Source organism: Hemicordylus capensis, chromosome 1 (assembly GCF_027244095.1).
Source record: "Hemicordylus capensis ecotype Gifberg chromosome 1, rHemCap1.1.pri, whole genome shotgun sequence".
Classification (NCBI taxonomy): Eukaryota; Metazoa; Chordata; class Lepidosauria; order Squamata; family Cordylidae; genus Hemicordylus; species Hemicordylus capensis.
In genome coordinates this window covers 8,885,251-8,912,980 of record NC_069657.1, presented here as the reverse complement: position 1 = coordinate 8,912,980, position 27,730 = coordinate 8,885,251, and the positions used below count along the sequence as shown (strand labels likewise).

General features: G+C 43.7%; 1 protein-coding gene across 3 annotated transcripts; it reads left to right on the top strand.

Moving 5' to 3' along the window:
* NAA30 (N-alpha-acetyltransferase 30, NatC catalytic subunit) lies at positions 1-27,264 on the top strand. Of its 3 annotated transcripts, none has more exons than XM_053283874.1 (5): positions 1-126; positions 4,945-5,850; positions 13,050-13,173; positions 19,162-19,217; positions 25,436-27,264. In XM_053283874.1, the coding sequence occupies exons 2-5, from the start codon at positions 4,948-4,950 to the stop codon at positions 25,571-25,573; spliced, it is 1,221 nt and encodes a 406-aa protein (XP_053139849.1). In that variant the 5' UTR covers positions 1-126; positions 4,945-4,947; the 3' UTR covers positions 25,574-27,264. The 3 variants fall into 3 exon arrangements, with proteins under 3 accessions (XP_053139849.1, XP_053139848.1, XP_053139847.1); XM_053283873.1 differs by lacking the exon at positions 1-126 and adding an exon at positions 4,559-4,770; XM_053283872.1 differs by lacking the exon at positions 1-126 and adding an exon at positions 4,561-4,764.
* The last annotated feature ends 466 nt before the right edge of the window (positions 27,265-27,730 follow it).

Sequence of the window (27,730 nt, the reverse complement as noted above, 5' to 3'; positions counted from 1 at the left end):
GTGGACATCACAGAACCTTAGACTTAGAGGCCCGTCCCTCCCAACGATGGTGCGAGATCCTCAGGGTTGCATGAGAAGAACAAAACAAAGACCCACGGATGGATCTGTCCGCTGATCAACAAACAGGTCAGCTTAACAAAGAATATATTCGTGGAAAGAAGGTGCTCGTGAATTAGGGATGATATAGAAGCATCAAAGGGAACAACAAAGGTTCTACTCCTCCTCATCCTCCTCCTCCGCATCATCATCATCACTGTTTCACAAATTCCCCTCGCTTCCCACTCATACATCCAACAAGAAGTGGGATTGTGCCCATGACAATGTGCTTCCTGGCCACGTTGTAGAGATGTACACACAAGGCTTTCCCCATGCCATCATCATGCCTTTCATGGCCCTTAGATGTAGTGGGGCTGTGGGGCGAAAAGTTAAGCCAAAGACTCCTAGAAGAAATAATATAATATTTATGTTTCTATAGGGGATATTATTGGGGTGTGAGTGTGTGTAAGTGTGTTTATTAAGGATGTGCAGAATGTTTTGAGCTCATAACAAACCGACACGAAACGGGCCGCTATGGGTGTTTCAAGCTCGAAACAGAAAGTCCTTCAAATGAAAGGCCTGTTTTGGGCTCGGAACGGAACAACCTCATTCCGAGTTGGAATGTTTCAAGTGTCCCCAGCTTTTTTTCTCCTTGCTGACTGGTTTTGGCACTGGCTTCTGATTGGCTTGTGATCTCCTTGCTTCTTGGTTGGCTTGTTAGCATACAAATCAACTTGTATGATCCTACAAATACAAATCAATAAAAATCATACAAATCAAACTGGCTTGACCGATTGTTCCAACCGAATGTTCTGGGAATTTGCATTCCATTCTGAGCTCAGGACAGAACACAAATCCTGTTCTGTGTACATTCCTAGTGCTTATACACACACAATGTATGAATGCATGGAGAGAGAGAGAGAGAGAGAGAGAGAGAGAGAGAGAGAGAGAGAGGTGTGTGTGTATGTGCATACATATGTCTGCACTGACCTGCTGAAAAATTGGCAGCTGTACCATAATTGCTCCTCTTGTCTCCTGAGAAATGTGTTTGGGGAAACTCCCTCGTGCCCCCCACAACATGTCCTTCCATCACTAGCAATGCCCACTATTCCTTTTATCTGTCTCTGAAATCCCAGCTGCCTCTTTTTTGATCAGTTTGTACCTCCACTCTGTTCTCAGATTTGCAAGAACCCTTCCCTAGCAGTTGGATCATTTCAGGGTCTCTCCACGGATATCAGAAAATGTCAAGTGCACAAGAACCAGTTTTTGAAAGTTTTAATTGTTGTGCTGCTGCCCTCCAAACACAACCACCTCACATCTCATAGCAACATAGGAAGCTGCCATATACCGAGTCAGACCACCAGTCCATCTAGCTCAGTATTGTCTACAAAGACTGGCAGCAGCGGCTTCTCCAAGGTTGCAGGCAGGAGTCTCTCTCAGTTCTACCTGGAGATGCCAGGGAGGAAACTTGGAACCTTCTGCATGCATGCAGGCAGGTGCTCTTCCCAGAGCAGCCCCATCCCCTGAGTGGAATACCTTACAGTGCTCACACATATTGTCTCTCATTCAAATGCAAACCAGGGTAGACCCTGCTTAGCAAAGGGGACAATTTATGCTTGCTTCCACAAGACCATCTCTCCTCTCCAAGAGCCATGAACTGAAAAACAATTCCCAGTTGCCATCCCTAGTTAACATAGGTAATCAAAATAAATTTAAAGGGACAGTGCCTCTGTGCATGTGCAGAGGGCTTTCTGCTGATTGGAACAAAGGTGATTTTTTTAAAAGAGAAAGAGAGAGAAGGATTTAAACACACAGTGCGTAAAGGTCCAAACAAAAGGTGAGAAAAACGTATAGGTCACACAGAGAGCAGAACCAGGAAGGCCTGGGTTGAAATTCTTGCTCAGCCTGTCACTGTCTCTCCGCCTAATCTACCTCACCAGGCTGTTGTGATGATCAGACAGTGGGGAGAACACTCTGCGCTCCTTTTATCTTCTCAGAGAGACAAAGGCGTAATAAAGAAGTGGTTCCCTATCTGTGGTACTCTAGAGGTTGCTGAACTACAACTCTCATCATCCCCAGATACCACTGATTGTGGCTGGGCATGATGGGAGCTGTAGTTCACCAAATCTGAAGTACAACCGGTTGGGAACCCCTGTAATAAATGCAAAATGTTAAGTGCTCATGTCTCTCCATTGGTCACAGAGATGCTGCCCCTTTAAATTTATTTTGGATAACTATGCTAAACTGAAAGTTGTGGCAGAAGGCTGCAGCTGCTTCTCAACTTGGAGGGGTGGGGGGCACAGCAGCCCCTCAATTAAAACTTGGGCTGAAATCCTGCCACAGTCGCGAGGAAGCACATTCTGTCATAGATGAAGGGTGAATTTGCAGCTGTCACTCTATTTTTTTGCAATTTGGCTCCAAAAGGTTATGTGAGGTGGATTTCCCATTCAAATTAATGGAAGACAGCTCCTCTTTTGCCCTGATCACCCCCTAATGGGAAAGTTTCCCTTTTGATGCCTGGGACTTCCTTGCTGACCATAGAGTCTATGACTAGGAACATAGAGAAAAGGGAAGAGTGTCTAACCAACCATAGAGATAAGAATCTAGAGTTACATGTTTAAAATTCTGGTTTTGGAAGACTTTTTTTTTGTTTCCACGCCCCAGGGCGGAAGTGAGGGCGGCCCATAGAAATAAGTGGGAAAATCTAGGGTTTTAGCATGGCTGTGATTAGGCAACAGCAAGTTTCCCCCTTTCCCTTTCCCCACAAAAGGTAACAGCAACAAGAGGCTTTTCTGGTGTTTTTTCCTTAAATCAGCACTGATTGATTGATTGATTAAGTGCCGTCAAGCAACCACATAGAGAGATTCTCTCCAGGATGATCTGTCTTCAACTTGGCCTCTAAGGTCTCTCAGTGGTGCATTCATTGCTGCCGTAATCGAGTCCATCCACCTTGCTGCTGGTCGTCCTCTTCTCTTGCCCTCAACTTTCCCCAGCATTATGGACTTCTCAAGGGAGCTGGGTCTTCGCATAATGTGTCCAAAGTATGCTAGTTTGAGCCTGGTCATTTGTGCCTTGAGTGAAAAGGCAGGCAAGAGCAAGTTTCCCCCTTTCCCTCTTCCCACAAAAAGGTAACAGCAACAAGAGGCTTTCCTGGTGTTTTTTTTTTACTAAACCAGCTCAGGGATTCTCAACGTTGGGTCTCCAGATGTTATTGGACTTCAACTCCCATAATCCCCTGCCCCAGTGGCCTTTGGTTGGGGATTATGGGAGTTGAAGTCCAATAACATCTGGGGACCAAACGCTGAGAATCCCTGCGTATTTAATATGAATTTTAATACAGTCCAGCAACTTCTGGGGACACAAATTGGAGAAGCCCTGAACTAGACTAAAATTCAAATGAAATGAGCTCTGATTTAGAAAGAATAGGAACACTTCGTTTTGCTGCTAGCTTTTGCGGGGTGAAGGAAGAGAGGGCCATAGTGATGGGGGATGATGGGAGCTGTAGTCCAACAAGATCTGGGGATTCATATTGGAGAATCCTTGGCTTGGTTTAGCTCTTAGGTTCTTACAAGTGCAAGGGGTCTGCATCCAAGTCACTGGATCCTTGCCCAAGGCTCCTGCATGCAGTCTGGGGCTGGGCTTTCAGCAGGGTGCAGTGGCTGAAGGGGCCATTTAGGTAGATAAGCCCTTTGCTGCAACCAGGAGAATGCTTTGCATTATTCTATTTTAGATGGATTTTTGGCTGGCAATCCCGACTAGCTTCAGCCTCTACTTTTAACTACGATAATATTAATGGTGGGCTACACTGCGGGGTTACGTAGAAATTCAGGATTTCTCCCATGATTTTGTGTAGGTAACTCTTACTTCCAGTGTGTGTGTGTGTGTGTGTGTAGCGGGAGGGAGTCTTATCGAATTAAGCTTGGACACTTTCAATTTAGGCAACGAGTCACTCTGGCGATGTTCTTAGGTCTGTGCACCGACAGCCCAGCCAACAGCGACAGGACCACCCGTAAAGCACGCAAGCGCTAAGTAAGTGTTGCGTGTGCTGCCTGAAGCCACAGAGATAAGAATAGGCCAGAGTAATCCGCAACGATGTCTTGATAGGTCACTCCCGGGTTAACATGAAATTATTGTTTTGTTTTTAGTAGTAGTCGTAGTAGTAGTGAAACCGCTGCCTCTGGAAATCAGTGCAGAAATCTAGGATGTTAGTTCAACTGAGGCAGCGGCAGTGGCTTGTCTTTCTCATATTAGCACCTAAACTAGCAATCTTGAGGCCGCGAGTTCCGACCTTAGGAACAGCACGATTATCATTTAAGGGGAAAATGTGTAAACTGGTATGAACAGCTCTGAGCTTATCATAATCAACAGCTTTCATTTCGCCAGGGAAACTTGCGGCTATAATTACGACTAAGGCCTCACGGTGACTTCGAACGTTACCCTGTAGTCCTGTTGCCACTCTTGCTTTTCTCTATCTCTATGCCCAAACCCGAGGAGGAAGAAGGCGCCGCCCCCTTCGCCCAGCACGCACCCGGGCAAGGCCACGCCTCCCGCCCCTCCCTCCTCCTCCAGCGCCCGCCGCCAAGCGAGGCGCCGCAAAGTGTCGTGCTCCCGCACCACGATCCCGAAAGAGAGGCCTGACAGGAAGCCTGCTCTCGCTTTACGGCCGCTGGATGAGGAGGAGCGGCGAAGGGGAGCGGGAGGCGCTGCTGCTGCTGAGAGGACTTTGGGGTGAGGGTGAGGCGGCGGCGAAGCAGCAGCTGGAGGAGGAGGAGGAGGGGGCCGCCGCCGGGCGGGCCAGGGGAGGCGAGGGGAGGGCTCCGGGCCGGGGTCCCCCCCTGACTCTCTCTCCCTTTCTTTCTCCCCCCCCCGTCCCGCTCCCCCCCCCTTCCCGGTCTCCTCCCGCCTCAGGACATGGCCGAGGTACCGCCCGGGCCTAGCAGCCTCCTCGCCTCGCCGGGAGACGCCGCCTCGCTCCTGTCGCCCTTCCCGGGAGCCGACGAGGAGGAAGAGGAGGAGGAGGAAGGCGGAGGAGGAGGCCGGCCCTGCCAGGAGAAAGAGGAGGAGGAGGCGGCGGCCGGGGATGAAGGCGGCCGGGAGGGGCCCCGCCGCCGCCCCTGCCCCCAGCCGCCGCCGCCCCCCCGGCGCAACCACCAGCTCAACGGGCTCATCGCCGCCCCGGACCTGCGGCACCTGCGGAGCTCCCTCAAGGGCAAGGTCCTGAGCGGCGGCGGCGGCGGCGTCTACGAGCAGCGGCGCCCGCCCGGCCAAAAGGGCAGCAGCAGCCACAGCATGGGAGGACACGGGCAGGAGGCCCAGCAGCCGCAGCAGCACGAAGGGGAGCAGGAGCCTCTGCCGCCGGCCCCCTCCCTCAGCAACCACCACCCCGCTCCCCACCGGGTCCCCCAGCCCCAAGCAAGGACTGCGCAGCAGCAGCAGCAGCACCCTCGCCGCCGCCAGCACCACCACCACGCTCCTGCCCCCTCCTCCTCCTCCTCCGGGGACAGGAATGGGCTGGCTGGGGAAGAGGAGGAAGGTGCGGAGCAGGAGTTGGAAGAGGAGGAGGAGGAGGAGTCCCTGCTGCTCCTCTCTCGGTCCTTGGCCTCCACCTGCAGTTTGCAAAAGGGGCCCCCTACGGACTCTTCCTGGGCCCCGCAGGAGGAGGAGGAAGGGGACCTCGCCACACGATACGTCCGATACGAATCTGAGCTGCAGATGCCCGATATCATGAGACTGATCACCAAAGATCTGTCTGAACCCTACTCCATTTACACATATAGGTATTTTATCCACAACTGGCCTCAGCTTTGCTTTTTGGTAAGTTGGGGGTGGAGGAAAGAAGGGGAACTACTTGCTCCTTGGTGTGAGGGGAGAGAGGAAGGAAGGGAGGCAGGCAGACCTCATAGGTGTAGGCTAGAGAGAGCAGTGGATGGTGTGGTAAAAATGACACGGTAAGCTAAGCGCGAGGATGCCGCTCACTTGTCCATTGCTGGCCACTTTCACAGTCGTGTGTTGACTCTCACACTGTTCACTGGGGCTCTCTTCCTAGTAATTCAGCCTTTGGTGAAATGAATGATACATGATGATCCAGGTATAATGGTTTCTTCAGCTCAGTTGGTTTAGCACGAGAATGTGCAAGTCTCCTAATGAAGAGTTCTGTATAAGTCAAAGGCATATGTATTTGTATACCATGGTGCAGTAAGACCATCACATTTTGTGCCTATAAATTCACAAGAACCAGGGAACTAAACTAAGATATTCAGTGCAGTTGTATGTATACCAATAGTGGTATATCAGCAGAGCCGGTGTACATATATATTTGTTTCAAGGGAGTCGAGGAGTTGTGTTCTAAAGTGGTTGTCATTGCTCTTCTTCAGTTTCTCTAGTATTCTGTTGCTCTCTCCCCCAACTGTTGAAAAGTAATGGTTTTGAGAATATCAGCAGAGTAGCTTTCACATCAATTGGCTCTCATTTTGTAAGGCAGGATTTTGAGGACTGTAACGCAGTGGGGAAGCAACCTTCCTAGAGAGGAGGTGGCTGTTGGTTCGAATCCCCACTGGTGTGTTTCCCAGAATATGGAAAACTCCTGTATCGGGCAGCAGCAATATAGGAAGGTGCTGAAAGACATCCATTCATACTGTGCAGGAGAAGGCAACGGTAAACCACTCCTACCAAGAAAACCACACAGCTTTGTGGTTGCCAGGAGTCGACACTGACTGGAGAGCACAACCTTTCCTTTTCCTTTAATTTCTGGAATAATAGCATTTTAGTCTGGATGTGGAAGTTCATCTTTTTGCAGCTCAAGATTAGTTTAAATTTATTCCTTAAAAACTATTTTTCACTTATTTTAAGAATCTCAGAAAATATTCTAGGGCACTTCTCAGTAACCTACTCCCACTTAGTACACTTTGTGCACAAAGACTAAAATAATTGTACAGGCGCACACACTGTACAGTGTGTAAATTAATTTTCTGTTGCAATCTCTTCTCCCTGGTGCAAGTGAGCAATTAATCCCATCTCTTATATGTTTGAAGACTGTGTGCCTTAGTCTTGATATTTAATGATAATTCTGTTCTCATGGCTCCCTCACCTTTTCTTGACAACTTGGTACTGTTCTGTGACAGTAACTGCTCAATAGTTGAGGCCATGTAAAGTCTGAGGTTTGCAGAAATTTGAGAAGGCGGAGAGCTAGAAACCCAATGGGTTTGTTAGCTTTCTGTAGCGCCCATTTTAAAACAAATAAAATATTTGTTTAAAACACTATGTGCCTAGAGAGAGCTATCAGTCCAGTCACTTATGTGGGGGCAGTGAGTGCAAGCCTTGATGGATTTTTTTTAAAAGAGTAACTTTAAAAGAAAGTGGGAAGGGAGAAAGCAGTGAAAATCTATAAGCCTAATTAAATAGCTGTACAATTTATGATAAAGTAGTTGCTCCTATAGGGGGAAAACATTGGTGTTTCCCTAAAATACTGCACAGCAGACCAGATTGCATTCCGCTTCCATACTCAAGCCTCAGGCTTGCCAACTCAGTCCTTATGTTGAACATTATGGAAGCACATATAGAGGCAATAGCAAATTTTAGAATCAAAGCTGCTTGTTAATTGATGAGTAGCTGGAAACGAGAATGAGTCTGTGTCCATGGTGTGTCATAACCGTGATAAGTTGAAATGGGAAAGTAAGGTTTATGTAGAAGAACTGATGGGCTATGTCTGGTTTCTAACAAGTCTGTGAAAGGGAAGGGAGTTCTTGTTGGACTCTAATATGGTTGTGCTTGGAGCTTGTGGCATGAGAGTGTGTAGCAAGCTGTTCCCCATCTTTTCCAAGGAAATGTCATTGTATGTGGATTTTACACCAGTTGATCTAAAACGTGTGGTGGATTTATGAGCTGCTGCTAAGACAGCCTTTTTTAAGGGCTCGCAACCTGTAGAAGCACAGCATCAGTAGTTGAGTAAATGTGGATGGGTGAGAGAGAGAGACAGTTTTTAAAAACTTCAGGAGCTGGCTCTGTATAGTGGCAGCATCAGTGTAAGTGCTCATCGCTCTTCTCATTTGGTGTTCTACGAATCGCACAGCCCTTGTGTACAGCTGCAGCAGATCTTCACCAGCTTTATTTATTGGGTATGTGACTTTTAAAAGGCTCAGCCTCAGCAACAAAAATGAATACTGTGTTCTTTTGGTATAATGCTGACTTCATGCTGCATTTGGTAAAAGGGCTGAGGATGTTCACAGGCATCTGCTTTTAAGAAAAACGAATAAGCATTTCAACTTGAGTCAGCTGATATCTTTGTTCCACACAGCTTCTAGCACTTACAAGGCTTGTTTCTAAACACTTATTTGCAGGGTTGATCTTAAAAGCTACACTAGAGCACACAACACAACTGGAGTTGTGAAGGCATTTTAGAAAGTCAAATGGATGCACAGGCTTCACTGTTGGCACTAGTAACTTGAAGTTGTGTTTATCAAATACAAAACGTTCTTCCTAAATCCTAATAGGTTTTGCTTTTCAGAGACAAACTAATAGTGTGGTAAATTTAGTCCCCTCACATTGGTTAGCCTCTTAACAAAATTAATCTTGATATTCTCAGCATCTCTCTAAAGACAGGAATACATCTTTATTAGGAATATTAGAGAAACATGTTTAGCTCTTCTGTAGGAATGGAACTTTCTCTCGTTCAAACTTATTATCTGCTAGTGCTATGCTAATATGTTTAGGGGGTGTCTAGTAAGCTGAATCCTTGTCAGAGTTGAACATGAATTCCGTAGTAGCAAGTAAAATATATTGCTTGAAATTGTCATCGTGGGGCACAGGTCTGCTTCAGTAGACTGCAAATATAAACTACTTAATGTTACTAGCAGTTCTGTGAACTTCTAGTTTTGTGGCACTGTGTGTTTTGTAGAGCATTGGCCCAGGTAGGATGACACACTGGCTAAACCTACACCATTTTCTGAGCTACAATGTTCTTTCATCTCCTGCTTACCCCTGGTGGTGGTGGTGGTGGTGGTGGCGGCATTGACAGGATTTATTTCTCTTCTTAGCTGCACCTCTGTAGAAAGCAGCAGTTTCTGCAGCATTTGAAGCACTGATAAGCTCCTTTAAAGCCATCCAAGCTAGTGGCTGTTGGTGTTCCCTCTAAGAGGTATTCCTAGATGTTGTTGACTACAACTCCCGGCACCCTCAAGCAAAGGTTGGGGGGTGCTGGGAGTTGTAGTCAACAACATCTGGGAATCCCTCTTAGAGGGAACACTGGTGTCCATTACCAGATCTTGTTTCAAATTCCATACTTTATGCACTGTGTGAAGAAGTGCTTCCTTTTGCCTTATCCTGCCAGTCTTATTAAATGACCCTGGGTTCAAGTGCTTTAGGAGAGAGAGAATCTCTATTTCACACATGCATAATTTTAGAAACCTCAGTCATGTCCCCTCATAGTTGCCTTTTTAGTGTTGTGTCCTTTCCTTCTAGAGTTGAAGATTGGGAACATGCCACTTCTTCCTTCAACCTCACTCCTCTTATGAATGTCCCCTTTTTGTGGTAGCTCTGATTTGAATGTCCAGGCAAAAAGGGGGAATCTGCATGCACAAGCGGGAAGGAGGGAGCATATAAGCCCACAGTACCATCCCAAAATCCAAGCCTTTGTTTGGAGGGCCAGCATTGTGTCTGAAGAAAAATGTTGAAATAAACTCCCAGGTTCTTGAACCAAATGTTCACTTTTGGCAAGGCTACAACACCTGGGGCTTTTTTAGTTTAGAAAAAAGACGACTGCAGGGAGACATGATAGAGGTCTATAAAATCATGCATGGTGTGGAGAAAGTGGATAGAGAGAAATTCTTCTCCCTCTCACATAACGCTAAAACCAGGGTTCATCCCATGAAATTGATTGCCAGGAAATTTAGAACCAACAAACGGAAGTACTTTTTCACACAACGCGTGATCCACTTGTGGAACACTCTGCCACGAGATGTGGTGACAGCCAACAACCTGGATGGCTTGAAGAGGGGTTTAGATGACTTCAGAGAGGAGAGGTCTCTCAATGGCTACCAGTTGGAGGGCTGTGGGCCACCTCCAGCCTCCAAGGCAGGATGCCTCTGAGTACCAGTTGCAGGGGAGTAATGGCAGGAGAGAGGGCACACCTTCAACTCCTGCCTGTGGCTTCCAGCGGCATCTGGTGGGCCACTGTGCGAAACAGGATGCTGGCCTAGATGGGCCTTGGACCTGATCCAGCATGGCTGTTCTTATGTTCACTTAGCATCTTACTGGAAATGCAGATGGAAGGGTCTGCACAGGAGGAAGGGGCCATGGGTGCCCTTAGCTTGAGTTTGCACTTGCTCTTCTCTGCAATTCCTTGTTACTGTCATTGCTAGGTAACCATTGTCAATCAGAAGTGACTTGCAGCCCAGTCCCAAGGCTCAGGTGCTCACTTGTTTAAATGTGCCAACCTCTCTTACCAATCCAGCCACCTGCACATGTGAGCCTTTCGTCATGTCTGGGTGAAGACATTAATGGGGATGCTTTGTGCTTTTAATGGCTGGCTAGTTGGCGGACCTCTTCCTTCAGGCTTTGGGAACAGAATCTGAATCTAATTTTGATTCTCAGCTTTGGGAACTAAGTGGAGCCTTTTTGCTGACAGGAGGAGGCTTCCCTTCACTACCTGAGCAAAGACTTGGAGGCAGCTGCTTGAAACCTCTCCTGTCTTGTAAAGCGCAAGAGGGCCTAGATGCCACGGTGCGGTACAACGCTGGCTGGCCTGCCTGCCAATACCAAAACTGACTTTGTTCCATTCAAGCTGTAAGGGTGGAGTATAAGAGAACAGCTGTGCCAGTGTGAGGGCACAGCATAAGGCACTGTGCCAGCATAAGCATTTTTAAGATCAAGCTGCTAGTTGTGTGTAGCCTGCTGTGCAAGCACTGTTCACTAGGAAGATGAGTAAGCCTATTGTGTACTGTCTGTGTGTTTCCTTGAATTAGCTGCATGAAGACGCTTTGAAGTCCCATTGATCTCAATGGGGAAAGCAGCCACTAGCTTACATCCCACCCTAGAAGTCAATGGAACTTCAAAGTACTTCACCCTGACTGGATTCTGCCCCTAGTTTGTAAAATTGGCTGATCTGAAGAGATCCTGGTTTTTTCACCATTACTATCTCTTTGACAAAAAGGGCTGCTATAACACGATAGTCACTTAATACAGTCAAGCTGTTCTGTCCAAAAAAAAAGGCATTCTCTGTGTGTTCAGCATTACACCAGCGGTTCTCAGTAACTGACTGGCGCATATAAAATGCGTGCAAAGTTTCTGCCTGAGGCAAGCTTTTTGTGTAGGTAGGGGTGTGTTTTTTTTCCTCCTCCAGAACTTGAAAGCAATTGCCCTGATTTCCTAGGAGCTGGAAACCAAAACAACTTGGGAGAGTTCTGCAACTTACTGTTTTTGCTTAAATTCTTGACTTGATTTAAAAAAAAATAAAATTTAAAAAGCATCTTTCAGACCACCAAGGCTTACCTTGGCCTAATGCGTATTTCAAACATATTTTGATGTGACTGGTTGCATCTTGAACCTAGTATTTTTCTTACTTTACCAAATAAATACAAGGATTGGTGCAAGAGCAAGAAACCTCAGATGGATGTCCGTGTGACCTTGTTGCCCAGATAATTACAGCAGTTCAGGGGCAGAGACTCTAATCTGTGGAGAAAGCAGTTTTCTAAATGGCCCCAATTTAAACTATCGGCACAGTGAAACAGGCAGCTCTGAACTGCTTGTGCCACCTTGGGCACCTAAAAAAACAAAACAACCTGCTGGCGGTTTTGTGCAGTAAATAATGTAAGTAGCTTTGCAGAAGTGTGTTTGTGCCAGTTTTGATTTGCTCAAGACCACCAGCACTCTTTTCAGTGCCCAGTGTCATGGGTGTTTCAAAATGGCCATGTTTCATTGCACACCATGTTGGCCACCTCCTTTAAGTTGGTTCTTCTGCAATGATATGTTTCTGTCCCAGCACTTCATTCTATGAGTGTTTGAATTTCTTAATTGGACTGCTCTTACGACATTATGCTTTCCTGTCCCAAGATTGTAATGTGAATGTAATAAATGGGTGAGAATGTTATTTATCACGACTTAAATTATCATTGGATATGCAAGCCAATGAAGAACATCTAGCAACCATTAGGACCTGGAAGCAAATTTAGGACTAGCAAGTGATCCCTTCAGATAACATATTTGTGTGTATAAGAAAAAGAGGGAATGGAGCTTGGTAGAAGACTTATTCGCTGAAAAGCCAAAGGAAAAACCAACACTGCTCTTGTTATAAAATTCATTTTAAGTTTGCCAAGCTACATTTCAAAATATGGATTTAGCTGTGCAGAGAAACCAGTTATTCCAGAAGATCCTCAGAGTTTTCCCTTTGACTCCAGTTGGGTATGTGGTTAGAGGATAGCAATCACTCTATCATTTCAGAAGCTTGTTAATAAAAATAAATAATGCTTGGTTTATGTCTGGTTCTGTATATTGTACTCCAGGATTTTATAATCTTTTTCCTAGTACAAGGAAAACCACACAGGTGTTCAGTCCTAAATAATCATGTATAATTGGCACCATGTAAACCATTTTACATTGTAAGCCCTTTGAGGGCAGGGTGTCATCTTTTTTCTGTGAACTGCTTTGAGAACATTTTGTTGGAAAGCGGTGTATAAGTGGTGGTGGTAATGGTAGTAGTAAGAGCTTGGAGTTCTGTGTAGAATACAATAGGATCTGAACCAAACAAGGCTGAAGCTAGTAAGTGTTATGTTAACTTACTTTGAGGAATTGTATGTTAGACTTGTCATACCACAAAATGTGTGATGTATACTGCTTGTGGCTAAGAGAGAGATTTTACATTTTAGAACGCATCTTGCAATAAAGCTCTTTGTAGGACAGGTCACTTCCAGAATACAGACATGTTTTATGAGATGAAATATTTATATTGCTGTGAGATTGTGGGTCTTATGGCACTCTGTATTGTTTAATTAAGCTACAAAAATATTCTGGTTTTTTTAAAGGCAATGGTGGGAGACGAGTGCGTAGGTGCTATCGTCTGCAAGTTGGATATGCACAAAAAGATGTTTCGCAGAGGTTATATAGCCATGTTAGCTGTGGATTCCAAATACAGAAGAAAAGGCATAGGTAAGAATAGCCCGTTTCATTTCAAAATCCTCCAGGAAGCAATAAATTGATTGGGTACTTTCGGGGGTGCAGGGTGCGGGATGGATACCGGCATGTTCTACTGTGGTTCAGGTGATCTTTCTATTTTTAAGATTGGCCAGTAATGTGCATCCTTGCAGCACCTCCACATAGTCCATGGACTCTTATTAGAATCCTGGGAATAGTCATTTTCACTTCCTAAAAATAAGTACATTACAAGCTGGTCTAATTGTAGAGATGAGTTTGAAATAATTATGGCGCAGGCAGAGGATTGTGAAAGAGATACCAAGATGACTAAATTCATTGCTCTTTGCTTTTCATGGTTTCCAAATTTCTCATTACCAAGACATGATCTAAAGGCACATGATGCAGCAAACTTACCGAAGCGAATCAGGTCTGCATCTGGTCAGTGCTGGGATGGGAGACTATTTAAAAAAAAATTTTTTTTAAATGCTACATTTGCATAGTATGATGAAAGTAGCATAAAATTAAAATAGAACAATATAAGACCAGACAAGATTTAAGACCTCTCTTATTGTGTTGATAAACAAAACAAACTTACAAACTTGAGCAAACACATTTCAATGTTAAAACATCACTGTCAGTTCAAGAGAACAAAATTTGAGGAAGGGTTATCTGTACTTAAAGTTCCTCATGTGACTGACAGATTCGCCTGGCAAACACCAAAGACTTCAAGAAAACATGGCCTGAAAGCTAATATAATTTGTACAGCACCTATGAACCTAAAACAACATCTGGTTAAGTCCAGGCTTTATGACAAATTTGAGAGCAGGGATTGTTTGATTTGTGAAAAGGAAGAGAGTTGTTGCCAAATTAAAGGAACAGTGTATAAGATCATATGTCTGGAATGTGATGAATTCTACATTGAGGAGACAGGGAGACCCCTGTTAAAAAAGTATAAAGAGCATTTGGCAGACATGCAACTTAATAAAAACTGATTGAAACCCTGGGCAAAGCATATGAAAGGAAAACACGAGGAAAGAGTTGTACAAACAAGATGTTTGTTTTGGCTATTGAAGGGAATACAGCAGAGCGTAAGATAAGAGGCCATGTATATTGGACAGCTGCAACCAGCTGTTAGGGAAGAGGCAATTTATTGAAAGTGGCAATTTAATTTATTGGTCTATAAAAGGTTTAAAAATTTGATCTGTAGAGTCATCTCCTCCTCTCTCCTCTCTCCTCTACTTGAATTGGTTAAATAACAGTTGCTGTATTTAATTTTAAGAGTGTCCAGCTGTTTGCGACAGAGCATTGACAATGATGTTTTAACACTGAAACACATTTGCTCGAGTTTGTAAGATCTTAGATTTTAAGTCTTAAATCTTGCCTGGAGCAGGGGAGTATGCATATATCATTGCCACTATATCATCTTATTTGGAATATAAGAACAGCCTTGCTGGATCAGGTCTATCTAGTCCAGCATCCTGTTTCCCACAGTAGCTCACCAGTTGCCTCTAGGAAGCCCCCAAGCAAGATATGAAGGCATGCCTCCTCTCCTGCTGTTGCTCCCCTGCAGCTGGTATTCAGAGACATCCTGCCTCTGAGCCTGGAGGTAGCCTGGATCCATCAAGACTAGTAGCCACTGATAGACCTGTCCTTGAATTTGTTTAAGCCCTTGGATTGCTTATTTATTTATTTATTTAACATATTTTATACTGCCCCAAACCTATGTCTCTGGGCAGTTTACAACAGATAAAAACAACATTAAAACATGGTTAAAAACAAAACAAGAAATTTAAAACACAACAATTTAAAATTAAAAGCCATCACCATGCTTAAAGCCATCCAAGCTAGTGGCCATCACTACATCCCGTGGCAGAGAATTCCATAAATTGATTATGTGCTGTGTGAAAAAAAGTACTTTTGTCTGTCCTAAACTTCATGGCAGTTTCATGGGATGCCTCCTGGTTCTAATGTGGGAGAGGGAGAAGTGTGTGTCTGATGCATAATTTTATAAGCCTCTATCATGTCTCCCTTTAGTCACCTTTTTTCTAAGCTAAAAAACCCCCAAATGTAGCCTTATCTCGTAAGGAAGCTGCTCTAGACCCCTGATCATTTTCCTGGCCATCAAGTGATAAAACAAAATGCAATAGCCAAATGAATTAAAGAACAGCAGCTGAGTGAGAACCATAAAGCTGAGGAAGGTCAAGACAGAACAAATGCCTCTAATAAGTCTTAATTTCACAGCAAAAGCCTGAGAATTGCCAGTTGATAACCCCTAGATTCTGCTCTTACACACCAAGCATTAGGAGAAAATGAGCATATTCCACTGCAATTTTTTATGTGCTCTCTGCTGTGCATGAATAAATAACAGTTCATTTCAGTGTCATACCTGTTCTATTTCCTGCTCCCAAATTGGTTCTAAACAAAGTAGAATGGATTTCCTCTGCTTGCCTCCTCCGTATGCTTCTGCTTGACTACAGAAATTGACAGTTCCAAGCTTAATTCCAGCCTCCTTCCTTCAGACTATGGGCCATAAGACTATGGTAGCCAGCCAGACTGGTTCTGATCACTGAGCCTTGTCCTCATAGGGTGGGAGCTGATCAGATTCAGAAGGTTTCTGAATTGGAGGGTGACAGGAGCAAATAGCTGTGGTCATGCTGGCTTGATAAGAAGGATATTTGCTCCGGGAGTCGGCAGTGAATGAACTTGTGGAACACTGCCTCAGCTCAGACCACTGTTGTTTGTGGCAGCGATTCCAAGCATCCTTTGGGCATTCACACCAGGTTTTCTTTGTGTCTGCTGTGGTAGCAGCAACATGCCCTCCTGCTCATTCAGTGACTTGGATAACCTTTCTGATATTTTCCAGTGTTCTAGAAGTATCCTATTAAAGTTTGGCATGCCTTGTTTATGTGCAGTGCATACTCTTGCAATAAATGGGCTGCTTTGTCTTGTGAGGTATCTTTCTGTGGTAGACTTCCTCAAATACAGGAAATCGGTAGGGATGTGTGAACCGGTTCGGATCCGAACCAGTTCCGGTTCGGATCCGAACCGAACCACCCCCGGTTCGCGGGTGGTTCGTTTCAAACCGGTTTGGATCAGTTCGGACACCTGAAAATTGGTAGGATGGTAGCTGGCACCCAGGGGTACCTGTCACCCAAACCCCAAAGCAATCGGACACTCGTACGATTTTTTATGAATTTTTGAAAATTATTTGTTTTTTTCTCATAGGATATAATGGGACCCGAACCAGGCCATTATTCCTTATTGTGGAGCACCCATGGGTGCCAACAACCATGCAAACCATGAAGCAATCAGACACCCCTATGATCTTTTATGAATATTTGAAATATTTTTAATTTTTCTCATTGAGTATAATGGGACCCGAACCAGTCCATATCCCCTATTGTGGAGCACCTAGGGGCACAAAATCGGGGTGGGTGGTAGACAGGGGTGCCTGCCACCCAAAAAATCTCAAGGCAATTGGACACTCCTCTGATTATTGGTGAATTGTTAAAGTATTTTTGAATTCCTCATAGAGAATAATTACGATTGCAGCAAATGTATAGCTTCACGTCGGGGGGGAAGGGGTGTCGTAGAGTGCAGTGTGGTGGGTGGTAGTTCCTAGGGTGAGCAAGGAAGCTATCAGAATTATTTGAAAGGAATTGGGCAAAGGGGTGATTTTTAAGTGATTTTTGAAGTTTACGTGTCTTTAAGGTTTTTCTCCATAAAGAAGCATGGAGGTGTCAGCAAATGTATAGCTTCACGTCAGGGGGGAAAGGGGTGGCCTAGAGCAGTGTGGGGTTGGTGGTAGTGCCAGGAAGGGGCAAGGAAGCTATCAGAATTATTTGAAAGGATTTGGGTAGAGGGATGATTTTTGGTTAATTGTTGAAGTTTACGCGTCTTTAAGGTTTTCCCCCATTAGGTATAATAAAGGGTGTTTCGCTTCACGTCGGGGGGGAAAGGGGTGGCCTAGAGCAGTGTGGGGTTGGTGGTAGTGCTGGGTAGGGGCATGGAAGCTACCTGAATTTTTTCAAAGGATTTGGGCACAGGGCTGATTTTTGGTTAATTGTTGAAGTTTACGCGTCTTTAAGGTTTTTCCTCATAATAAGTTATAATGGAGCTTTCAGTAGCCCCATAAGTGCACATGGGGGGTGCTGGGGTGGCCCAGAGCGAGTGGTGGTGTAGTGCACATAGGGTGCCAACCACCCCCATGGGTTTCTAACCCATGGGGTACAGGGATCTCTGGTAGGGGGCCCCCCATGGGTACAGGGTTCTCTTGTTTCTGAGGTATTGACTTGAGTGTGGATTCTATGATAGCAAATGAGATTTTCAATGAGACACCATGAATCCACTCTAATATGCTATCATAGAATCCACACTCAATACCTCAGAAACAAGAGAACCCTGTACCCCATGGGTTAGAAACCCATGGGGGTGGTTGGCACCCTATGTGCACTACACCACCACTCGCTCTGGGCCACCCCAGCACCCCCCATGTGCACTTATGGGGCTGCTGAAAGCTCCATTATAACTTATTATGAGGAAAAACCTTAAAGACGCGTAAACTTCAACAATTAACCAAAAATCAGCCCTGTGCCCAAATCCTTTGAAAAAATTCAGGTAGCTTCCCTGCCCCTACCCAGCACTACCACCAACCCCACACTGCTCTAGGCCACCCCTTTCCCCCCCGACATGAAGCGATACACCCTTTATTATACCTAATGGGGGAAAACCTTAAAGACGCGTAAACTTCAAAAATCACTTAAAAATCATCCCTCTGCCCAAATCCTTTCAAATAATTCTGATAGCTTCCTTGCCCACCCTAGGAACTACCACCCACCACACTGCACTCTACGACACCCCTTCCCCCCCGACGTGAAGCTATACATTTGCTGCAATCGTAATTATTCTCTATGAGGAATTCAAAAATACTTTAACAATTCACCAATAATCAGAGGAGTGTCCAATTGCCTTGAGATTTTTTGGGTGGTAGGCACCCCTGTCTGTCTACCACCCACCCCGATTTTGTGCCCCTAGGTGCTCCACAATAGGGGATATGGACTGGTTCAGTTCCCATTATACTCAATGAGAAAAATAATTAAAAATATTTCAAATATTCATAAAAGATCATAGGGGTGTCTGATTGCTTCAGGGTTTGCATGGTTGTTGGCACCCATGGGTGCTCCACAATAAGGAATAATGGCCTGGTTCGGGTCCCATTATATCCTATGAGAAAAAAACAAAAATAATTTTCAAAAATTCATAAAAAATCGTACGAGTGTCCGATTGCTTTGGGGTTTGGGTGACAGGTACCCCTGGGTGCCAGCTACCATCCTACCAATTTTCAGGTGTCTGAACCGGTCCCAACCGGTTCGGATCCGAACCGAACCAGGGGGTGGTTCGGACAAAACCAAAACCGAACCACCTCCTCCTGGTTCGGACCCGGTTCGGATCTGAACCGAACCGGGCAAACCGGTTTTGTGCACATCCCTAGAAATCGGGCACAGCAATCTGACAGCACTGAAGGAAGAGAGATAAAACTAGGGGGTCAGCATCCAGACAAATGCATCAGTTGTGCAGCTGACAAAGTTGTGCTACTGCAAAAATGTTGTGTAGCTGCACAAAGTCAATGGGGATGTTTAGAGTTGACCATAATGCATGAACAGGGCTTGGAAATGTTAACTTGTATATCTCAGAAACATTTAGCGGTTTTTTCTCTCTCTAGCCTAAATTTTTTTTCCTGGGCATGCAGTTCATTGCATTGTTGCAGACTGAATGATACTTCAGTTTGAAATTGGCAGCAGGTGCCCTGCCCCTGCTTGAGACGGGGCTCAGAGGCATTGGTCTCTCCTTTTAATCTACAGTAGAGAATGCCTTTGCTTTAGTTGTACCGAACATCCATAATAATCATTGGTCTTGCATGAACTGATCACATGCACAGTTGCTCTATAAGGTGTCTGTGCTGTGGGAGCTGAAATAATGTGTTGCTTTTCATCTGTATTCCAGGTACAAACTTGGTTAAGAAAGCTATTTATGCCATGGTAGAAGGAGATTGTGATGAGGTGAGTCTTTTGTTCCTCTGAAGGGACAAAGCAAGAACTTCTTGCCTGGCTTCACTTGAAGGCCACCCTTTCAAATGCTATTTGTGGTTTAAGCAACCCTTCAACTAGATCGGAATATAGAAGGCACTCAGAGACATACTATCCTCATTTTTCTGTAACTCCAGAAGGAGAGTTGGTGTCTGACATTTGCCTCCTTGAGGCAGTGCAGTAATATCTCTGAAGATGTGCACGCATCCCTGAACAGTTGAACAGACAGCAAGAGATTGGGATAGCTTGAATTGCCATGTCTGGCTTGTCTAGCAGACTAAAAGTCTGATATTATTTGGGCTATGTGAAATTGAGACCAGTTTCACTCATGAAAGGAACTGGATAGATGAGTTCTATTAAAATCTGTTTGATTTTAAATTATCTAAATTGTTTTAAGTTTTTGTGTATGTTTTAAACTTGTTTTTATATTGTTGTTAACTGCCCAGAGACTAAAGTTGGTGCGGTGTCTGATAGATAGATAGATAAATAAATAAATAAAATTACATTAAAGCTCATCTTGGGCATTGCCAGCTAATGTATTTTTAGGGGCAACTTTGTTCTCCGGTCAATGGTCTGGCCCCAGAAGTGTGTTGCTGAAGTGTGTCGCCTTGGGGTTGTCTTTTAACGAAAGGCGGTATATAAATGCAACAATAAAATAAAAATAAACCAGCCTGCTTAACATCTGCCGTTAATAAACTTGGTGCTATCTACCAGGAAGGACTCCAGTTATGAAGCATGTATGAGCTGGCTTAGCCAGGTTACTGTGGGCAAAACCCAGCAGAGATGTATAACACTAAAGTGTTTAATATATCTAATCTGAGAACATCTTTTTCCTTTTATGAGTGAAACTTTGGTCAAACATTTTAGCAGACTTCAGGACTGTGTAGGATGGACTCTAGCACTTGCACTTGGTAGGATTGCAATGAAGGCCTTGGAAAGCATATTTAGATGCTGTGATGTGTCTACACCTACAAAGATTAGAATTGTTCGGACACTGGTTTTTCCCATGACACCCTATGGATGCGAAAGCTGGACCTTGAAGAAGCAAGATAGAAAAAGCATTGACGCATAGAACAAATCAATCCAGAATTTTCACTCAAGGCACAAATGACCAGGCTACACATTGTCATACTTCGGACACGTTATGGGAAGACCCAGCTCCCTTGAGAAGTCTGTAATGCTGGGGAAAGTTGAAGGAACGAGAAGATGACCTGCAGCAAGGTGGATGGACTCGATTATGACAACAATGAATGCACCACTGAGAGACCTTAAAGGCCAATTTGAAGACAGATCATCCTGGAGAAAATCTATCTTATGTGGTCACTAAGAGTCGACACTGACTTGATGGCACTTAATCAATCAGTCAGGATTGTTTCAGGCCAGATAACATGTTCCCAGGGGCTGGGTGCAACGCCCAACGCTCAGGCTTCCAGTTGGTCATCGCTGGCCTACTTTAAAATAATGGACTTGCACTGCATTTCATTTTAGTGTAGTGTGGTTTAGGTTTAGGATGTGTAAACCACCTTAACTTGTGTCTCTAGGTGGGTTACCTCTCAAAACGATGGAGTTTGAGATCCATCTGAGCCCAACTGCAACTTATTTGGTGAATTGAGCTGGATCCCAGTGGCAATGAAACTAGTTTTAGTACAATTAAAGATGATGTCTTATGTGGGCATTTATGAAAGTAGAACAAAGGAGAAATATGCAAGAACTTTGAGGTGGCAGTCTTGGTATGGAGCAAAATAAAAGGAGCCTCCTGTGTTCCTTCTGAAAATCTGTGGGTCGTTTCCTTGCACTGAGAATCTAAAACTCTTTATGGTAAAGGCTAAACTAAGAGAGTGTGTTATGATTTCAACATGAGTAGAAGCACTCAAGGGGGATGAAAGAAACCAACAAATTATTCCACTCAACAATAGAAGGATTGATTCAAGGAGAAAATCTTTCCTCTTGTTCAATAGCAAAGTAAGCCTTCTTGAAAAGATATTTATTCAGTTACTTTGTCACTTTAAGACAAGTTGCACGTTGCTGTAAACTGCATTTTAGTTCTATTAAACATTTTTAATATACAGTAATGAAAAAGACAACCATTTCCTTCTAATGGCCTTGTCAGTGGCAGTTCTCCCTCTGACCCATATCAGTGCATGCCTTGGTTGAGCACCTCAGCCCACCTCTTTGAGAGTCCTAATGCGGGACCTTGTTCCTTACATGGATGACTGGAGCATCCCTCCATCTTCCATTGGATTGGTCACTGGTTTTGTTTGGTGCTGTGCAACCCTGTGGCCTTGCAGCCTCCATCTTTTCCCTTTCATTTGCTTGAACCTATGCTAAAGACAGAAGTAAACCCGGCCAGGCAGCTTCTCTTGGGCAGACTTGAGGATGTTTTTCTTTACTTAGGCAACCAAGTACAACCTGTGTACTAACGGAACACTGAAATTAGCAAGAATTCTTGTATTTTCAAACATCCTTGTAAAACAGTGGTATTACCTCAATCCGTTCAGGAATGCAAAGGGACACTTTCCTTTTGTCAGTGTTGAGAATTCTTCCCTGTGCAGTAGAACTACAACACTTTGCCCCTCTTGATCAGTTTTCCATGTGGCAGTGGATTCTTGCTTACCCTGCTATCCTTGGATGGCTTCAAGAATGGCTCCAGTTACCAGGCCCTTTGATCTCCCTTGGCTATTTTTCCACCCTTTACCTTAACAGGAGCATGTTCAGTAGCTTTGGAAGCATTCGCTATTGTATTAAAGTCCAACTGTAGAAATAGAACAATTGATTTATTTTAGTCTTAAATCTGAATTCCTCCAGGGGTATTCTTGTATTGGTCACAACTATGTGACTCTTCAAACACATTTCGGGAAATATTTTACTTGTGTATTTAAACATTCTTCAATTGAACTCATTCAGGTAGGAGAGTAACATTAAATATGGTCTTTGAAATATTCAGTCAGCCCTTTCTCATGATTGCAGAAGGAGAGTAGAGGGAAAGCCTTAAAAGCCTTAAAAGCCTAGCTCCCTGCAGACTATCTTCTGCACCTTGCTGGGCAGGTGGAATGCTCATCCAGACAATTGCTGGCTTCTGCTGGCAGCAGGGAAGTTTGGAGGGTCGGGAGGCCCTCTGAACTCTCATAATGCACCGTGTGAGTGTGCGGTGCATTACGCGGATTCCCCTGACTCTGGCCGGGAGCTCCACAGTCTCTCAGCCCTGGCTGCAACAACTGGCACTGGCAGATGGTCAGAAAAATGAGGTTAAAGGAGCACTTGCTCCCTTAACCTTGTTTTGAAGGCGGGCTCTGGAGGCAGGTTTGCTGCCTCTGGGAGTTAAGCGGCTCCTGACAGTTCTCACATGCTGGCAAAATCGGGCTGGGCTTCCTTAGCCCCGTTTTGCCTGCGCGTGAGAATAGCCTCAGTTTGTCATTCACTCATTTGTCTTGCTTGTTTCCTATAAGTGGCAGAGTTACATGAAGACCACCCTGGCCAGTTTCCTTCCCAATTTTTTGAAAAACACCCCTGCTAACTGGGCAAAGAAGCACCTTTTAACATGGTGATTCTCTTTATTTAGCAGGGGGAGAGTAACTGGCCCTATCCACCCCCAGCACAGTACCTCCAGTGACTGTTGCTGGTGTCTATCTCATGTTTCTTTTTAGATTGTGAGCCCTTTGGGGACAGGGATCCATCTTATTTATTTATTTATTATTTCTCTGTGTAAACCACCCTAAGCCATTTTTGGAAGGGCGGAATAGAAATCGAAATATAATAATAATTTTGACTGTATCTAAGGCTGTCCCTTTTCCCCATACAATATCATAATTTAATGTCAAGTTCACTTCCTGATGTGTCTAAATCAACAAGAATGGCAAGCAAGTACTTTGTGTCTGTTCAGAGCTCTTTAAAATTTGCAAGCAGGTTCCTTGAAGTACTTTGTGTCTGTTCAGAGCTCTTTAAAATTTGCAAGCAGGTTCCTTGAAAATTCTGCCTACTGGGTTAGGAGTTCCATAGAAAGCAAAACTTCCCTCTTTCTCCTGTGAGTGGTATGCAGATTAGCTCTGTAAAATACCTGTCAGCTTTCTTAGTGGATATGGATTGTATCCTAAAAGTTTGAATTCCCAAGCTGTATTGAAATTAATGGGACCTACGTTAGTAATTGTTTTTAGTTGTTCTTAGTTGTGAGTGACATAGGATCCAACCCAATATTTATTTTATTGGCCACACCTAGCCCACTGAACTGGAACTGTGACCAGGTTACATGAAAAATAAATTGCAGCTCAATTTAGGCATCATGTCCAAAATATGGTTTGAACTAACCCTTTGTTTCAATGCCAAAGCAAGGTTTGAACTTCCAAAAGCACAAACTGTGGTTTAGAGCATCTTGTCTGTATTCATCTTGCATCTGCTCAGCACCTGTCTTTCGATGCCTGGAGCAATAGCAGTAACTCTGATTTGTCAGTTCAGACATTGTACCAGGTAATAAGCACAAAAGGTGCTTTGCAACAGAGTTTCCAGTCATAGTTTCTGATTATAGTTTGCTGTCTGAGGATAGATTACGAGTTGCCAGTTTTAAGATTATGCCATACTGTATTTGCTTCCTTAATTGTGATTTAGCGTGATGTCTCATTCAAGCCCTTGACTTTCAGGGACCTTGCTGCTGTTGCTGTTTTTGTTTCCTCATTTTTAGCCCATTAACTAGAACTCGCAGATCAAAAATAGTTCTGAAATCTTGACTCTTGAGCATCTTTATTTATGCAAGGATGGATTCGTGTGTAGGTTTCCTGAATAACCAGAAAAGAAAACCTCAAATTCCTCAGGATGCCAATAAACTTGAATTTCAACATTTAACCACTCCCCTGAAGAGCAACAACTGATCTGGCAGGGCTTGCACTGACAGCTGAGTGGTGCTAGCTAGGAGTTCTGCACTTGCAAAATGCAGTTATGAGTTATTCCTTGGCTTGCTTGGTAAACATCAAAAAGAATCCTGCTGGCTGCACTTACTGACCTGCATATCATCTTGTTCCAGTCCATATTAGAAAGTAAGCTTAAGTTGAAATTCCTCATCTTATCCCGAAAACTTGGGACAACTCTCGCTCAGTATGTGACCCTTTTCAGTGAAGACTGTTCAAACATTCATAGTGACTCAGTCACTGAGCTTTGAGAGACACAAGGGCATATGTTTTAATCTTTGTGTAACCTGCCATGAGATGCAAGTTTGGGGCGGTATATAAATATGCCAAATGTGTAGCTTATCTCGGAACACAAGTGGCTTAAAAGAAGGAAAACCTTATCAAGATTAGTTATACCAAGTGCTTCCTGAAGTAATGTAAGTGAAACGTTTTGGTTTGTAGCTCATCCTAATGCAGATGCTCAGCCTGGGTATAACACTGTTTTAACATCCCAGTTACAGGGGTTGAACCCTCATCTCAATCCATCTTTGGCCCCCAGAAACTCAGGATGGCATGCATACTTGTCTCTCCATCCTCCCTTTGTCTTCACAACAATCCTGTGATGTAGGTTAGACCAAGAGAACATAACTGACTCAATGGCCCCATCACACAACAAGCCTCATGGCCAACCTAGATTTTTCCAGTCCACTCAACTCTCCTACATTACCCCACAGGTTTTGAATTACTGCAGGTGAGAACCTCGCTCCTGCCTCATAAGCACTCTTTTATGTGCATGTTGAAAGATTTCAGGTTCCATTTTTGCATGGACAAAGTAGTTCTTTCAATTCTTCTGGGACTTTCTCTGGTGTTTACTTTATCTTGTAAGGAACTGCTAACTGGGCAAAGAGGCACCTTTTACCGTGGTGATTCTCTTTATATAGCAGGGGGAGAAGAACTGGCCCTATCCACTGCCAGCACAGTACCTCCAGTGACTGTTGCTGGTGTCTATCTTGTGTTTTTTAGAATATGAGCCCTTTGGGGACAGGGAGCCATTTTATTTATTTATTATTTCTCTGTGTAAACCGCCCTGAGCCATTTTTGGAAGGGCGGTATAGAAATCGAATTAATAATAATAACAACAACAACAACAACAACTGGGGTAACAAAACAAGCAAATCCAAAAGGATGCCATTTTTAATCCTATATTATATCTATTTTATTAATGTTGTAATGTGTGAGCAGTATGCACAGAAGGGGTGGGGTATAAATATTTTAAATAAAATGCAACTCTTGAAAAAGTTTTGTCTTCTTTTGTAGGTTGTCTTGGAGACCGAGATCACCAACAAGTCTGCATTGAAACTTTATGAAAACCTTGGTTTTGTGCGAGACAAGAGGCTGTTCAGATACTATTTAAATGGAGTTGATGCTCTGCGTCTTAAACTGTGGCTGCGTTAATAGGAGGCCATCACTGCACCGAGGACTCCTTCCCACCCGACACAGCAGTGGCGGCAGCAGCGGCGTCCTTTTGCATGCAATGCCATTGGTGTGGAATTGCTTTGCAGGTGGACCTGACTTCCATGCAGCTCTTCTTTCTGAGTGTCTCATCGAGCGTCGCACCTAAATTGTTGCACTGTGTGGCATGGCACATCTTGTTCTGAATTTACAACAGGTTGCTTCACACTTCAGATCCTCATGGTAACCAGGAAGATGTGCCACTAGGTAGCCAAGATCCCTTCTTTTTTCATTTTGCAGTTCTGACTCCTGTTACATAAATGGTGAACACTTTATCCAAGAACCTGGGTGTGTGGAACGCAACTTTTTTCGGTTCCAGAGAGAGAGAGCGCCAATGTAGATTGTAAAATTCTATAAGTATACTAACATTTCATACAAAACTCACCATAGTTTTTTCTGGGGAAAATTTAAAAAAAAAAAGGCTTCAACTTTAGGTTTTATTTTTCAATATTGAACTTTCCATTCTTAAATATTGGTACCTCAGTGATTAGTGGATGAAAAAATGTATTGTAGGGTGGGGTGTGTGTTACATCGAGTAACGGTAACAATTAAATTGCGTCTGCCAGTGCCTGTATAGATACGTATATTTGTCTCCACCGCTAATTTGAGTGCATGCTTTTCTTTTCTTGATTTTCTTTCTGTCTTTGCAAGAACGGCTTTTATTTAAATTCTGGATTTGATAATAAATTATTTCAGACTTTTATAATTTGGATACTTTTCCCAGGTGAGGGCTTGAAAAGTCCTTTTCTTATAGTAAGAAGTGTAAGCTATTTTGGAAAACCTCGAGTAGCTGCTAAAAGGGAGTCTGATGCACTTTTTCCTTTAAAAAGAGTGAGGGATCTTTTTTTTTTTTAAACCAGCAAATTAATGTAAATTGGGTTGATCTTTTATTTAATCAAAACTATCACTAGAATAGCTAAGAACCATTATTTTAAAGCAGTTGGGACTTAATTTTGATTTGGATTCATATTGCTTTGCTTCCATGTTCTAAAAAAAATGCTTTGGTCATTGGTTCTTGGTCATGAAAATAAATCTCAAGATTTACTGTGTCCATTTTAAGCTGCTTTTTTCCTCCAAAAACCAAAAGCCAAAAATCTTGCAGTTTTAATTTTCTTCTGAATAATTTGGCAGAGGTGTGTCAAAAGTATGGTTTGAACTTTCCCCCTTTTTAAAATGGGCTACAGAAACTTGTTTAAAAACATCTCCCCCCCCCCCCCAGCAGTTAAACGGTGTATACTTCTGTCTGTCAGTGCAATATGTAAAACATTTAAATCACTTTTTTGGCAGTTCAGCAATGACAGCATTGGTATGTATATAAGTCAAGACAAAACCCTAGATGACTCATGGGGGGGAAATCTCTTCCTCATACTGAGAAGAAAACTTTCAGAATTCAACTTTGCCTTACTACGTTGTATGTTAAGGATTCAACTTGCGTTGTAAACATGGTTTGAGTTACTGTACATTTGTGAGGATCTGACCTCCAGTCACACTTCAGAGGAGAAAAAGACCCATTCTGGACAGCTTAGGTTTAAAGGAAGGCCATCCTTATTTTGCACAGACTGAGCATCTCCCCCACTATGTATAAGTTGTGAATTGTATTTGGGAAAAAATAAAGGATTTTAATTTAAAACTGGCATATCTCTCTGGAAACACCTTGTGTGGTTTGTGGTTCCTTTTATGGCTGGATGATATCTGAATTATGGCTCTTTACAACCAAAAGTATCTTGTTGGCAAAACCCATATGCCCGCACAGGCCATCCTGCCAGGCATCACTGGTCATGATTCTGGCCAATCTAACTCTGGTTAAACTACTGAGTAAGCCCATCTTAATAGTTGCTGAGGCTGAAAGTTAGTGCCGCATAAGCAATCTAAGACATGATGTAATTGTGGGGTTTTCCCACCACAATCCAAGCAACTTTTAAAGAATATTCTCCACATTTCTTGTTTGACTTATTTATTAGAAACATTTAATATACCGCCCACTCCAAAGACTCCGGGCGGTGTACAAAAACATGTAAATAAGGCAGCATTAGAGATTAGATTCTAAATTAAAAACTAAAATAGCTACATTGGAACAGTGAGCCCAAGAGGGTTGCTGGC

Excerpts from the sequence above, each read along its gene's own strand:
- NAA30 (XM_053283874.1), top strand. The coding sequence starts at position 4,948 with ATGGCCGAGGTACCGCCCGGGCCTAGCAGCCTCCTCGCCTCGCCGGGA. Across the intron at positions 5,851-13,049 it reads GGCCTCAGCTTTGCTTTTTG|GCAATGGTGGGAGACGAGTG; the intron begins GTAAGTTGGGGG and ends GTTTTTTTAAAG. Across the intron at positions 19,218-25,435 it reads TAGAAGGAGATTGTGATGAG|GTTGTCTTGGAGACCGAGAT; the intron begins GTGAGTCTTTTG and ends CTTCTTTTGTAG.